Source organism: Rhinopithecus roxellana, chromosome 19 (assembly GCF_007565055.1).
Source record: "Rhinopithecus roxellana isolate Shanxi Qingling chromosome 19, ASM756505v1, whole genome shotgun sequence".
NCBI lineage: Eukaryota > Metazoa > Chordata > Mammalia > Primates > Cercopithecidae > Rhinopithecus > Rhinopithecus roxellana.
In genome coordinates, this window is record NC_044567.1 from 43,701,480 (window position 1) to 43,716,840 (window position 15,361).

Below are 15,361 nucleotides of genomic sequence, written 5' to 3' on the forward strand. Positions count from 1 at the left end.
TTGGGGTGGTAGGGGACATGAGCACAGAGAATCCTGGAAGATTCCTGCTCCCCCTATCTCCCAAGACCCTTCCGTGGATCCTTCTCTAATAAATCTTGACTGAAGGATCCAAGTTTCTTGGAAATTTTTTTTTAGAGACAGGAGTGTAGTGGCAGCATCATAGCTCATTGCAACCTCGAACTCCTAGTCTCAAGCCATCCTCCCACCTCAGCCTCCCAAGTAGTTAGGGCTTACAGGTGTGCACCACTGTGCCTGGCAAATTAAAAATTTTTTTTGAGAGATGGGGTCTTGCTATGTTGCCCAGGCTGGTGGGAAAAGATTTTAAGGCGAGAGAGATCTGAGTAGTTCTAGGCAGAAGGGCAAGAACCAGGGATGGAGGTGTGTCAGGTGTGTGGGTGCTGGTGGTGGAGCCGGGTTCCATGGAGGCAGGGGGGCAGGGGCTTGGAGCTTAGGAAGGGGGTTGGTTAGTTGGGCTGGGAGAAGGGACTCCTCCTTCCTGAGGCTGGCCAGCCGAGGGAGGGCTGGTGCTGGGCAGGGCAGGGCATGGCACAGGAGGGACAGGTGGTCCCTCCGGGGAGCACTCAGGAACACCCCTAACGTCTCCTCTCCCTGTAGTAGGCTGGCTGGACTTCTCAACAGGCGGTGGCCCCACAGGCAGAGGCCCTGTCTGCCTCACTCTCCTCTGCAACTCCAGTGCCCACACGGCGCCCGGTACATAGTAAACACTCAGAAAGAATATTGAATGCTGCTGAATCTTCTGAGGGTGAGAGAATTTAGAGTTTGAGCAGGAGGCTTGGAGAGAGGCCAGGATTTCTGAAATTAATGGGAGAGCCGAGCTCTCTTGAATGGACTGACGGACACCAGTGAGGGACTGTCGGAAGGGATGCAGCCAAATCACTGCGTTCTCTCCAGCCGCCTGGGTGGTGCGGGCCTGGGGCAGTGTCATCATGTGAGCTGACACTGATCAGTGGCTCACCAGGGCGCATCTTCCGCTCCTCCCAGCACTTGATTTTTTTCTGTTACCCCCCTTTTTCTTTTAAGACTTCAGTATGCATGTAGGAATGGTCCCGCGGCTCACCCATGCTCTATTTTTTTATTCTTTTTTCTCCCAGTGTTTCATTTTATAGAGTTATAGATGTTCTTTAAGTTAACTAAATTTTCCCCTTCCCTTTCCCTTTCTCCTTCCCTTCCCGTTTGCCCCTCCCCTCCCCCTGCTCCTTCCGCCTCCCTCCTCCCTTCTCCCCCTCTCCTCCCCTCCCCTCCTCGTCCTCTCCTCTCCTCTCCTTCACTTTTTCTTCCTTCCCTTCCGTCTCTCTCTCTCATCTCACTCTGTTGCCCAGGCTGGAGTGCAGCTGCTCGATCACAACTCACTGTGGCCTCAACTTCTGAGCTCAAACGATCCTTCCACTTCAGCCTTCCATGTAGCATGTGGGTTTCATGTTGCCACCACACCTGGATAATTGAAATTTTTTTTTGTAGAGATGGTTTTGCCAGTTAAAGGGGTTTTTGCCATGCTGCCCCAGACTAGTCTTGAACTCCTGGGCTCAAGTGATCCCCCCTGCCTCGACCTCCCAAAGTGCTGGGATTACAGATGTGATCCACAGTGCCTGGCCCTAAATTTTTCTTACTCATTTCTCATCTTCCATTATTTCCGTCCGGTGTGTTTTTTTCTTTCTTTTCTTTTCTTTTTCCTTTTTTCTTTTTTTTTTTTTTTTTGAGATGGAGTCTCGCTCTGTCGCCCAGGCTAGAGTGCAGTGGCCGGATCTCAGCTCACTGCAAGTTCCACCTCCCGGGTTTAAGCCATTCTCCTGCCTCAGCCTCCCAAGTAGCTGGGACTACAGGCGCCCGCCACCTCGCCTGGCTAGTTTTTTGTATTTTTTAGTAGAGACAGGGTTTCACCGTGTTAGCCAGGATGGTCTCGATCTCCTGACCTCGTGATCCGCCCATCTTGGCCTCCCAAAGTGCTGGGATTACAGGCTTGAGCCACCACGCCCGGCCTCTCTTCTTTTTTTTTTTTTTTGAGATGGAGTCTCGTTCTGTCACCAGGCTGGAGTGCAGTGGCGTGATCTCACTGCCAGCTCCGCCTCCCTGGTTCACGCCATTCTTCTGCCTCAGCCTCCCGAGTAGCTGGGACTACAAGCACCCGCCACCACGCCCGGCTAATTTTTTGTATTTTTAGTAGAGACAGGGTTTCACTGTGTTAGCCAGGATGGTCTTGATCTCCTGACCTCGTGATTTGCCCGCCTCGGCCTCCCAAAGTGCTGAGATTCCAGGCATGAGCCACCACGCCCGGCCAGTGTGTTTTTTCATTTCAGACATTGTAGTTTTCATCTCTAGAAATTCACCTGGGGACGTTTAAATATTCTCCACAATTCTACTTGATTTTTTGAACATAATGGGGGTATGGCTATAATATCTGTTTTACCATCCTTGTCTGCTAATTCTAGCATCCGTATCAGTTCTGGATCGCTTTTGAAATTTACAAACCTCCTCCTTATGCCTTGTGTTTTCCCGTTTCATTGTATGCCTTGTAATCTTTTATTGGCTGCCCGACATTGTCAATTTCACCTTGTTGGGTGCTGGATATTTGCGTATTCCTCTAAATGTTCTTGAGCTTTGTTCTGGGATGCGGTTAAGTAACTTAGAGTTAGTTTGATCGTCTGAACTCTTGTTTTGGTCTCCTCAGACTCTCAGCTCCATCTCCTTAACATGGGGAGTCTCTTGGGCTCTGCCTGAACTTCCCTTTCCTGGCCTGTAACCTGTAGACTCTCTCCAAGCAATAAGCTGGGGAGATCGGGGGGCTCATCTCGTTTGCTTCTTTTTTTTTTTTTTTTTTTTGAGACGGAGTCTCGCTCTGCCGCCCAGGCTGGAGTGCAGTGGCCGGATCTCAGCTCACTGCAAGCTCCGCCTCCCGGGTTCCCGCCATTCTCCTGCCTCAGCCTCCCGAGTAGCTGGGACTACAGGCGCCCGCCAGGTCGCCCGGCTAGTTTTTTGTATTTTTAGTAGAGACGGGGTTTCACCATGTTAGCCAGGATGGTCTCGATCTCCTGACCTCGTGATCCGCCCGTCTCGGCCTCCCAAAGTGCTGGGATTACAGGCTTGAGCCACCGCGCCCGGCCTTGCTTCTTATCCCTCAGGGATCTTTACTCCTCCTTGCCTGATGTCCAGTGTCTTGAAAGCTGTCATGTTCTACAGTTGTCTGTTTTTGTTTTGATTGTCTCTGGGGAGAGAAGGAATCTTCCCATCTTGGGCAGACCCTGTCTGTTAAGTTCAAACTTGCCTAAGAAGCACGTTACGTATTTTAACTCATCTAATTATCTGAGCAATCCAATCGGGTAGCTAGGATTGTGATCTCCATTTTACACATGAGACAATGGAAGCACGGAGAAACTGAATGCTCGTGCGTGATCTCAGAGCTACGTGGAGGCACAGCTGGGTTGCCCTGTGGGCAGTCCGGTTTCAGGGTGGATACAGACACGTTGCTGGCTGACCCAGTGTTGGGAGTTGGTAAGTCTGACTGGGAAGCAGGACAGGGCCCTCTGAGTGGAGGGTGCTGAAGACAACAGTCAGGGACTTATCCGTGGAGGGCCAGCTTGGTGGGGAACACCGTGGTCCTGGAGCACTTCTGGATGAAGAGGAATGCGAAGGCCTCGGAGGAAGTGATGGGGGCAGTGAGAGGGCGGGTGGGGCTGTGCTCAGAGCGGGAGTGGGCAGTGGAGGTGTCAGAGGCCTCCCTGGGTCGAATGGGGTCCTGAGTGTGGCTGCAGTTGGGGGAAGGTGGAAGTCATTGGTGTGCAAAAGATGAAGAGTTATGGAGAGTCACTTACAGGGGCAGTGTCTGACTCAGGACAGCGGCACGAAGTGACCTGGGGAGGAAGATCTGGGCCCCTGACTGAGCCTCCCCAGGATGTGGTCGTGCTGGGTGGGGGATGATAAGAATGAGAAGACAGGAAAGTCAGTGTCTGAGGCCAAGAAGGTGTTCTGTTTGCAGATGGTTGCTGCAAAGACGGGAGCTCAAGGCTGGGACAACTGGCGCTGCTCTGGGCCTGGAGGCAGCAGAGGGGGAGCCCAGCTCTGTGTGCAGGAAGACGTGGGTGTGTGAGTGTACATGAGTGGGTGTGTCAGAAGGTGTGTGTTGGTGTGTGTATGTGTGTGGGAGGGCGTATGAATGTGTGCATTAGCATGTGCGTGCACATGTGAGAGTGGGTACAGCAGAGCATGGTCGTGTGTGCAAATGTGTGTTTTTGAGTGAAGTGAGCAATATGTGAGAGTGTGTGAGTGTGTGTGAGTTTGTGAGGGCATGTGAATGTGTGTGTCAGTGCTGTCAGGGTGCAGATGGATCAAGGGGCGGGAGAGGTACCTGTGAGATGACCTCGGGCTGAGGGGAGCAAATTGGTGTGGAACAAGGTTTCTAGGGGAGCGAGGGCAGAGGGCGCTGGGGAGGAGGCCTTGCGTGGTGGGGGATGAGGACAACAGGTGGGACCTGGAGGGTTGTGCTTGGAGAGTGGGCTATGGTGGAATGACCCAGATTTAAGGATCTCAATGGAATTTTGGGAGAGGAAGGATTGTTCCAGTATGGATTTTAGGAAGAACACAGGGCCCAGCTGCTGGAGTCTCCAATCTGAGGGGACAGGGGCCTTAGAAGAGCTGAGACTAAGGTCGGAGATGATCTGGAGGCCTCTGCCACTGGCTGGATAGGAGGACAACCATTCACACGTCCCCCGTCTCAGGATGTGTGCCTAGGCAGGGCCGGGTCTGTCCCCCAGCCCCCTCTGTGTCTCCCAGTCCCCTAGCTCCAGGATCCAGGCTTTGCACACAGCTGATGTGAATATCCTGAGTCGTGTGCATGGGTGTGTGTGCACCAGGGTAGCTGCGTGTGTACATTTGTACATGGTAATATGGGTGCGAATGTGTAAGAGTGTGTGTGTAATGCTCAAATGCTGGGGTCAAAGCCTGCGATGACTCCCCCTTGGCCCCAACCAATCCCTCCACCCAGGTTATGCCTCCTCAGGCTTTGGCACCCTGCCTTTACCCTCCGACTCCTATGCCCCTCTCCCACAGGGCCACTTCCTGCCCAGCCCCTGGCACAGCGTCTCTGCTCCATGGTCCGCTTCAGTCTGCTTGCCCTGAGCTTCAACATCCTGCTGCTGGTGGCCATCTGTGTGATCGGGTCCCAAAGTGAGGGTCACAGGGGCCAGCAGGGATGGGCAAGGCGGGGGGAAAGAGACACAGGCAGTGGCAGGCAGTGACAGGGTGATGGGAGGGGAAGGGATGGAGGCGGGATGGAGCACAAGCCGGGGCAAATGCGGGGCCATTGAGGGGCCGGTCACACAGACGGTGATGGGGACACAGCCCCTCCACCTCATCCTGCCCCCATTGCCTCCTGACAAGGTGCACAGCTGCAAGCAGAGCTGCGGAGCCTGAAGGAAGCTTTCAGCAACTTCTCCTCGAGCATGCTGATGGAGGTCCATGCTCTCGGCACCCATGGTGAGGGGCTGGACGGCTGGGCTCTCGTTTATCCGCACAAGTTTGCTGGGCTCAGTGCTGAGTCTGCAACAGGGCTGTGTGGGGTGCTTGTGGGGGTGCAGGCTGGGCAAGGCATCCAGGAGCCCTGGGGGATGTACAGGAGGGAGGCAGGTGGGGACGGAGGAGGCTAGTGCCAGGTGGAGAGGTTGGATCTGCGACACCCGGAGGTGAGGAAGTCACCATGTCTTGGGCCTGTGAGGAAATCGAGTGTGGCAGGAGCCCATCGGAGCGGGAGGCCGATAAGGGGTGGCCAGAGAGGTGGGGAGGGGCCGGGCCACGCAGGTGAGCCGTGCTGACACAGTGAGGCTTTATTTTGAGAAAATGGGGACCCTTTGGAGGGATTGAAGCAGGAGAGTGGCCTGAGCCACTGTGGCAGTGCAGGGAGCCTGGGTGGGGTCAAGGAGGCCAGCAGGTGGACGCCTGCAACGCCCAGGACGAGGCACTGGCCCCTTGGTGCCCCAGCAGCATTAAGACGGAGGGAGGCTCAGCGGCGAAACAGCTGGCTTTCTGTTTTCAGGAGGCAGCGTGGGTGACAAGATCACATCCCTAGGAGACAAGTTGGAGAAACAGCAGCAGGACCTGAAAGCAGGTCAGAGAGCCTCTGGGGTGTGTGTGCATGTGCGTGCATGTGTACGTGTGTGGCGTGTGTGTAGTGTGCATGTGTGTGTGCGTGCGTGTGTGCGCCTGCAAGCGTGTGTATCTGTGTCTCTCTCCGTATGTGTTGTGTGGTATGTCATGGATCTGTGTGTGGTGTGTAGTGTGGTGTATATGTATGTGTGTTGTGTGTGTACGTGTGTGGTGGTGTGTGTGTGATGGGTCTGTGTGTGGTGTGTAGTGTGGTGTATATGTGTGTGTACGTGTGTGGTGTTGTGTGTGTGATGGGTCTGTGCGTGGTATGGTGTGTGTGTGTATGCATGTGATGTGTGGTTGTCTCTTGGTGTGTTTGTGTGTGTGATGGATCTGTGTGTGGTGTGGTGTATGTGTGTATTTGTGTGTGTCTGTATATGTGTGTGTGATGGGTCTGTGTGTTGTGGTATCTGTAGTGTGTGGCGTGTCTCTGTCTATGTGGGGGTGTGTGCATATGTATGTGTGGTGGGTGTATGTGTTGTATGTGTGCATGTGGTGTGTGGTGTGGTATATATGTGTATGTATGTATGTGGTCTGGGTGGCATGTCTGAGTGTGTGTGACGGGTCTGTGTATGTGGTCTATGTGTGGTATACGTGTCTGTGGTGTGTGTGGTGTGTGTGGTGTGGTCTATGTATGGTATACATGTCTGTGGTGTGTGTGTATGGTATGGTGTGTGGTCTATGTGTCTGTGGTATGTGTGTGGTGTGTGTGGTGTGGTCTATGTGTGGTATACATCTGTGGGGTGTGTGTGGTATAGTGTGTGGTGTGGTCTATGTGTCTGTGGTATGTGTATGGTATGGTCTATATGTGGTATACATGTCTGTGGTGTGTGTGTATGGTATGGTGTGTGGTGTGGTCTGTCTGTGGTATGTGTGGTATGTGTGTGGTGTGGTGTGGTCTATGCATAGTATACATGTCTGTGGGTGGGTGTGTGTAGTGTGGTCTATGTGTGTGGTATGAGTGTGTATGTGTGTGGTGTAGTATATGGTGTGGTCTATACATGGTGTATGTGTCTGTGGCGTGTGTTTGTGGGGTATGGTGTGTGGTTGTCTATGTGTCTGTAGTGTGTGTGTGTGTGGTGTAGCGTGTGGTGTGTGGTGTGGTCTATGTGTGGTATGTGTCTGTGGTGTGTGTGTGTGTGTGGTATGCTGTGTGGTGTGGTCTATGCATGGTGTACGTGTCTGTGGGTGTATGTGCTTCCCCAGCCACAGGCTGGAGCCTGGCAGGTGGGGACCGCGCCTGCCAGCCGCACTTTCAGCCTGTCTGTCCTAGATCATGACATCCTGCTCCTCCATCTGAAGCACTTCCCCGTGGACCTGCGCTTCGTGGCCTGCCAGATGGAGCTCCTCCACAGCAACGGTAGGGGTGGGGCCGTCTCCAGGCCCAGTGTGCCTGCCCCTCCGGCTAGATCTCATCCCCCTGCCCCCTGCCCCCTCAGGCTCCCAAAGGACCTGCTGCCCTGTCAACTGGGTGGAGCACCAAGGCAGCTGCTACTGGTTCTCTCGCTCCGGGAAGGCCTGGGCCGAGGCAGAAAAGTACTGCCAGCTGGAGAACTCACACCTGGTGGTCATCAACTCGTGGGAGGAGCAGGTGAGGCCACGCTTCCCCCAGGCAGGAGGAAGCCCTTGGAAGACAGGTTCTGGGAGGCTGGATCAGGCTTATTTTATCCCTTTTTTTTTTTTTTTTTTTTGAAATGGAGTCTCACTCTGTCACCCAGGCTGGAGGGCAGTGGTGCGATCTTGGCTCACTGCAAGTTCTGCCTCCTGGATTCATGCCATTCTTCTGCCTCAGCCTCCTGAGTAGCTGGGACTACAGGCGCCTGCCACCACACCCAGCTAATTTTTTGTATTTTCAGTAGAGACGGGGTTTCACCGTGTTAGCCAGGCTGGTCTCAATCTCCTGACCTCGAGATCTGCCCACCTCGGCCTCCCAAAGTGCTGGGATTACAGGCGTGAGCCACCGCGCCCGGCCTATCCTTTGAATCTGAAAAAAGAGTCCAGAAGCAGAAGCAGAATTGTGGTGAGCTCTGGCAGGTTCAGTGAAACAGTCATTGAATCTTTTTTTTTTTTTTAAATATGTTCAGCTTTCTGATCTAAAGCAGCTGTTGATTTTAAGAGGTGGGAGTTTGCAGCCTGGAGCTTGGCAAAGAGACAGGAGCCAGGCAACCAGGTGATGTGGAGCAGGTCAGGAGACAGAATGCGAGACAGGACGACCAAAGGGCCAGGGCAGGGCGGAGAACACAGGGAAGGCAGTGAGAGTCCCTTCTTGCTATGCTGGCCTTCGGAGTGCTAGTCATGTGGATGAAGGGAACCCAGCAGGCAGGAACCCCGTGACTCACCTGCAGAGGGTGACCGGTTCCCTCCAAGGTGCTCTGTCTCCCCGTCCCATGGCTGCTGCCAGATAGCAAAGTTCACAGAGAAGAATCAGCCCATTAGAATAGACAGGACAGTTTTGGAAAAGGAGGGTAATAATGGTAACATTTACTGAGCACTTACTATGTGCTTTCATACTTTCACTTTTTCAAATCCCACGGTCCCAGGGCACAGGCGCTCATATTTTTCCCAGTATGAGGGAAGGGAGGATGTCGGCATAAGGGACAGAGATGTTAAGTAACTTGTCACACAGCTAGCGAGAGATGGGGCCACAATTGAGACCCACACAGCTTCTTTAGCCAGTGTTTTCAACTGCTACGTGCTGCCTTGGTACTGTGGGGTCTATGAGGGCCTTGTTCTGTATGAACTTGGAAGTTTTTTTTTGAGACGGAGTTTCACTCTTGTTGCTCAGGCTGGAGTGCAATGGCGTGATCTCAGCTCATTGCAACCTCCGCCTCCTGGGTTTAAGTGATACTCCTGCCTCAGCCTCCTGAGTAGCTGGGATTACAGGTTCATGCCACCACGCCTGGCTAATTTTTGTATGTTTAGTAGAGACAGGGTTTCACCATTTTGGCCAGGCTGGTCTTGAACTCCTGACCTCAAGTGACCGGCCCACCTCAGCCTCCTAAAGTGCTGGGATTCCAGGCGTGAGCTACTGTGCTTGGCGTGAACTTGGAAATATGTTAATGCCACAGTAGTTAAGCCATGTGATACAGGGGCCAGAATATATGTATTGTTTGCATTACATCAGGATCTGTTAGTGCTTTACAGCATAGAGTGCGTACGAACATATTTTGCTTTACTGGTCAGGTTGAACTTGCCAGCATTTAATCAGTTTTGACCTATAAAAATGTCAGTTTCATGCAGTTCAACCTAAGATCTCAGTGCTCTGTGATTTGGCACACAGTAAGCTCATGGCCACTACAACTTCATGGTGGATGATGCTTTTGTCATTATGAAGCCAACATGTGGCCCACTTAATGCCTTTTGCCTTTAATTTATCTGATACATAAATACCACAGTCCTTGATTTTTTCACTTGCATTTGCTTGCTGTATCTCTGTCCATCCTTTCGTTTCTTACCTTTTCAAATCTCTGTTTTAAATTAATGATTCTAAGTCTTGACTATACGTTGTAATTTCTTCAAGAGTTAAAAAAAAGTATCGACTCCTGGATCTCGCCCTTAAAAGTGCTGATTTAGGCCGGGTGCAGTGGATCACACCTGTAATCCCAGCACTTTGGGAGGCCGAGGCAGGCGGATCATGAAGTCAGGAGTTCAAGACCAGCCTGGCCAAAATGCTGAAACTCCGTCTCTACTAAATATACAAAAATTAGCTGGGCATGGTGGTGGGTGCCTGTAATCCCAGCTACTTGGGAGGCTGAGGCAGGAGAATCACTTGAACCTGGGAGGCAGAGGTTGCAGTGAGCCGAGATCGCGCCATTATGCTCCAGCCTGGGCGACAGTGCGAGACTCAGACTCAAAAAAAAAAAAAAAAAAAGCTGATTTAAATTAATCTTGGCTTCATTGTGGATCATTCCCTGAAGGGTACCACGGGGCAGCTAAGCTTAAGGTATTTCTCCTGTATAGGTTTTTTTTGTTATGTTTGTTTTTGAGACAAGATCTGGCTCTATTGCCCAGGTTGGCGTGCAGTGGCATGATCTCAGCTCACTGTAACCTGTGCCTCCCGGGCTCAAGGGATTCTCCCACCTCAGCCTCATGAGTAGCTGGGACTGCAGGTGCACACCACCACACCTGGGTAGTTATTTGTATTTTTAATAGAGATGGTGTTTCGCCATGTTGCCCAGGCTGGTTTTGAACCCCTGGCCTCAAGTGGTTCACCTGCCTGGGCCTCCCAAAGTGTTGGGATTACAGGTGTCTGAGCTACTGTAATCCAAAAACTGTGCCTGGCAGGTTTTGTTTTTGATGTTTAAAATCTAATAAGTGCCTTTTCTTTCAATAGGTGAATGTCTCATTTATATTTTAATAACTATGTTTAATTCTAGTCCTTTCTTTTTTCTGCTTTACATCCTTTTTAATTTCTTACAATTGCTATGTGAGAGGTGTTCTTTTTGTTTTCCCCTTTTATGGTATTTTGGAAGCTATGTAGTTTATTTAGAGTTATTCCAGTGATTGTTTGTATAACTTTAATAGGCTGAAAATTATTGGCTTTGAAAACTAAAAGTTTGTATAACTTCCATAGGAAAAGTGAGGAGACCAGGACACCTCTTATTGCCATGTGTCTGTGTCTTCCTTTCCTAGGTTCCTTAAGTGTTTTATCTGAAAAAAAAATTTTTTTTTTCTTTTGAGACTGAGTCTCGCTCTGTTGCCCAGGCTGGAGTGCAATGATACAATCTTGGTTCACTGCAACCTCTGCCTCCCAGGTTCAAGCAATTCTCCTGCCTCAGCCTCCCAAGTAGCTGGGGTTACAGGCATGCGCCAACACACCTGGCTAATTTTGTATTTTTAGTAGAAACGGGTTTTCTCCATGTTGGTCAGACTGGTCTCCAATTCCCGACCTCAGGTGATTCACTTGCCTCGGCCTCCCAAAGTGCTGGGATTACAGGCGTGAGCCACCATGCCTGGGCTTTTTTTTTTTTTTTTTTAATGTAGCTCAAACTTTTCTTTTCAGTTCCTTTCCTTATCATGTTCTCTCTCTCTCTCTCTCTCTTTTTTTTTTTGATATCTTCTTTCACATTTTATGTCATTCTTTTTTTTTTTTGAGACGGAATCTCGCTCTGTTGCCCAGGCTAGAGTGCAGTGGCCGGATCTCAGCTCACGGCAAGCTCCGCCTCCCGGGTTTACACCATTTTCCTGCCTTAGCCTCCTGAGTAGCTGGGACTACAGGCGCCCGCCACCTCACCCGGCTAGTTTTTTTGTGTTTTTTAGTAGAGACGGGGTTTCACTGTGTTAGCCAGGATGGTCTCGATCTTCTGACCTCGTGATCCGCCCGTCTTGGCCTCCCAAAGTGCTGGGATTACAGGCTTGAGCCACCATGCCCGGCCTTAGGTTATTCTTTTTAAAATTTTTTGAGTATGTAAAGAAACTGTTCTCCAACATCCCCTCATATTCTGAAACAATGCTTCTTTTCAAAGTCTATTTTTCACCTCTCTTTTGATATCACAATTCTTTTTTCCTCTACCTCATCTTCCTCTTTCTTTTTGGGGGCATAAGTTTCGTGTTGATTTTCTCTGTTACTTTTATGAATGGGCACAATGCTTTCTTTCCTATGGTTCACCCAGGAAAGGGGGAATGAATTATACTGGACTGTTTTCTCTGATCATCTGGCACGATCTGATTCCTTCTCTCAGTCTTTAACACAGAGGGCTGAATGCTGCTAATTTGTAATCTCTGCTCAGTTGTTCCGTTTCTTTTTTTTTTTTGAGACAGAGTCTCACTCTGTCACCCAGGCTGGAGTGCAGTGACGCCATCTCGGCTCACTGCAAGCTCTGCCTCCTGGGTTCACGCCATTCTCCTGCCTCAGCCTCCCGAGTAGCTGGGACTACAGGTGCCCGCCACTACACCTGGCTAATTTTTTGTAGTTTTAGTAGAGATGGGGTTTCACCGTGTTAGCCAGGATGGTCTCGATCTCCTGACCTCGTGATCCGCCCGCCTCGGCCTCCTAAAGTGCCGGGATTACAGGCGTGAGCCACCGCACGAGGCCAGTTGTTCCGTTTCTGGTGGTGATGGGAGGGAGGGCTGGCAGCAGGTAGCAGCACATAGTGTGTCTCCAGGCACTTTCTCTCCAACTCCGTTGACTCCTCTGAATTTGGGGAGCAGCCTCACCTGCCTCAGGGCTGCGCCTTCATGCATGGGACATTGTCCTATTCGTGGGATTCCAGGATTTAGGGATGCCGCAGTTTCTGGTGCTCAATCAGATGAGGTGAATAACTGCAACTTTAGTTGTTTTTCTAGAGAGTGGGAGTAGAATTAGGCAATTGTCCTTCAAATACTATTGGGGCCCCTTCACAGGCTGTCAGAGGGAATTGTTAAGTGTGCACGTTGCTCAACGGATCCATCCCTCCACTTCCTCCACAAAACGAGGTGACCACACCTTCCCCTCCTACCCTACTGAACCGCAGGACTTAGGTCCCCAGGAACAGCTGTATGTGTAAGAGAAAGCTACTTGGAGGGGCTACCATGCTGGGAGTGTGGGTGTGTGTGAGTCCCGGGGAGCTATCTGCAGGCTCAAAGGCCACGTTCACCCAAGCCCCTGTCAACTGGCTGGGCTGCTTCCTCATACCCCAGGCGCCTTCCTATTTTCCCCCGTTGTCAGACTCCATGTAGCTGGATCATAATGGGGTCCGAGCTTAGAAGCTCCCGGGCCTGACAGATCTCAGGAAATGACAGCCGCACATACAAGTGAGAGCTACCAGGGGCCGAGGTACTTGAGAGGCGAGTGAAACTGAGATCTTTAGCAGATCTGGGGTCTGGGGGGCAGGAAGAGCAGGGACCAGGGTCGGGATCCCAGGAGTTCGAAGCTGTGAGCAGAAGACAGGGAGAGAACCGGAGCTTGGGTAGAGCCATAAGCTGGGAATGAAGGGGGACACCAGGCCAGGGCTGTGAACAGGGGACAGTGGCCACTAACTCAGGTACAGGATTGGCTCTCTGTCTCTGCAACTCCCTGCAAAGTGTGGTCCCTGCAGGGCCCATCTTAGAGGGCTTCTAAGGATTAAATGAGATTGTCTTTGCACAGACAGCACAACATCTAGCCCAGCAAATGTGCACTGAACAATAGCTAGAGTGACAGAAGAAAAAGCTAGGAAGCAGCCTTGTCGGGAGCTGATGCTTCAGCCCTGGGTGCAGATCAGGCTGGGGAAGGCTGAGGGGGGGCCACAGTTCCATGCCTGCATGGAGGGAGGATAAAGGCACAAGAGACTATAAGCTTCCTTCTCGCCTGTGTTTCCAGAAATTCATTGTACAACACACGAACCCCTTCAATACCTGGATAGGTCTCACGGACAGTGATGGCTCCTGGAAATGGGTGGATGGCACAGACTATAGGCACAACTACAAGTAAGTGGCTTCTTCCCTCATCTCCTTGTTAGATTTCTCTGGGGACAGCCTCCTTGGCCTTTCATGCCAACCCACCCCGACTCATCCCTCAGGGACCAAATTCCCCAGTCCTCTCCTCCCCAGACTCCCAACCCCTCCAAAGCTGTGCTTTTCTGGGCTGAGGGTGAGGGTTGCTGGGACTGGGGATAGGAAGCATCTTTCTCTGCGGTTGGGTTCTCCTCAGACTGGGTCGCAGGGCACACCCCAGCTCCACTCTCAGCCTTCAAGGAAAACGGTTGTGAAGAGGAGGATGATGGGTAAGTCGCTTTCTTACCACCGTGGCAGAGTCTGAGTTTTCTCTTGCCTCCTTAGGAACTGGGCTGTCACTCAGCCAGATGATTGGCACGGGCATGAGCTGGGTGGAAGTGAAGACTGTGTTGAAGTCCGGCCGGATGGCCGCTGGAACGATGACTTCTGCCTGCAGGTGCACCGCTGGGTGTGTGAGAAGAGGCGAAATGCCACCGGCAAGGCAGCCTGACCCCAGCACACCTCTGTCTAACCCATGCCCCACACCTGCCCAGCTCTGGCTTCTCTGTTGAGGATTTTGAGGAAAGGAAGAAACATTGAGACGGGGGTATGGGGAAGAGCTGAGCAAAGAGAGAAAGGAGGTAGTTTAAGAGTCCCTGACCCTGGAGGGCTGAGATCCCACCCCCTTCTGTAATTCATTGTAATTATTATAATTGTCAGCCTCTTCAATGGAGTAGGAAAGAAGAAACAAATGCTTGAATCTCTTTGTGGCCTGGTTATTGGGAACTGAGAAACAGCATGCAAGGAGGAGGGAGAGGGGAGAGTGTGGAAGAGGCAGGGTGTGCGTCCCAGGCAGCTGCCCCTTGGTCCCTAATCCCGAGGGTCATTGGTCAGGGAAACGGGAAAGGGGCTTGGAACAGATGGGCTGTTCCACTGGTGGCTGGCACCAGTGGGAAAGGGGTCAGCTGGGCTGTGGCTGGAGGGTCCATCTGGCTCCCAGGGCTCCCAAAGGAAGCATCTTTCTCTGCCGTTGGGTTCTCCCCAGACTGGGTCGCAGGGCACACCCCAGCTCTACTCTCAGCCTTCAAGGAAGATAGTCATGAAGAGGAGGATGGGTAAGTCGCTTTCTTAGCACCATGGCTCTCTTTTTTTGACCCCAAGCAGATCCAGACATATCTCTAACACAGGGTGTCACCAACAGTCTCCACACTGGACAAAATTCCCGCTCCAAGAACATTCTGAAACTGACCTTAAAAAGATTGTTCATCCTTTATTAATTAATTAATTAATTATAGAGTCTTGCTCTGTTGCCCAGACTGGAATGCAATGGTGCGATCTCTGCTCACTGCAACCTCCACCTCCCGGGTTCAAGCGATTCTTCTGCCTCATCCTCCCGAGTAGCTGGGATTACAGGCATGCGCCACCACGCCCAGCTAATTTTTGTATTTTTAGTAGAAACAGGGTTTCGCCATGTTGGCCAGGCTGATCTCAAACTCTTGACCTCAGGTGATCTGCCTGCCTCTGCCTCCCAAAGTGCTGAAATTATAGGCATGAGCCACCGGGCCTGGCCCCATATTTTTTAATTTTTAAATTATAGAAGTAATACATTCTATTAGGAAAAAATGTTTTAAGTCACACACACACGTACACACACACACACACATGAGTGTCCTCTCAGTCCTCCCTCATCTCCCCAGAGTCAACTCTTTCCTATGTCCCCTGCCAGAGCCCTTCCTGTGTGCATGAGTAGATGCAATATTATGTCACTACATAGTGCCTGTTCCGCTTCGCAGTGTCTGGTGGACATTAATCTAAT

General features: G+C 51.5%; 1 protein-coding gene across 1 annotated transcript; it reads left to right on the forward strand.

Moving 5' to 3' along the window:
- Positions 1-5,053: 5,053 nt before the first annotated feature.
- LOC115894843 (asialoglycoprotein receptor 2-like) lies at positions 5,054-14,305 on the forward strand. Its single transcript, XM_030923592.1, has 7 exons — positions 5,054-5,178; positions 5,392-5,487; positions 6,044-6,115; positions 7,427-7,513; positions 7,593-7,744; positions 13,433-13,539; positions 13,891-14,305. Exons 1-7 carry the CDS (start codon positions 5,103-5,105, stop codon positions 14,054-14,056), a joined length of 756 nt encoding a protein of 251 aa, XP_030779452.1. The 5' UTR covers positions 5,054-5,102; the 3' UTR covers positions 14,057-14,305.
- The last annotated feature ends 1,056 nt before the right edge of the window (positions 14,306-15,361 follow it).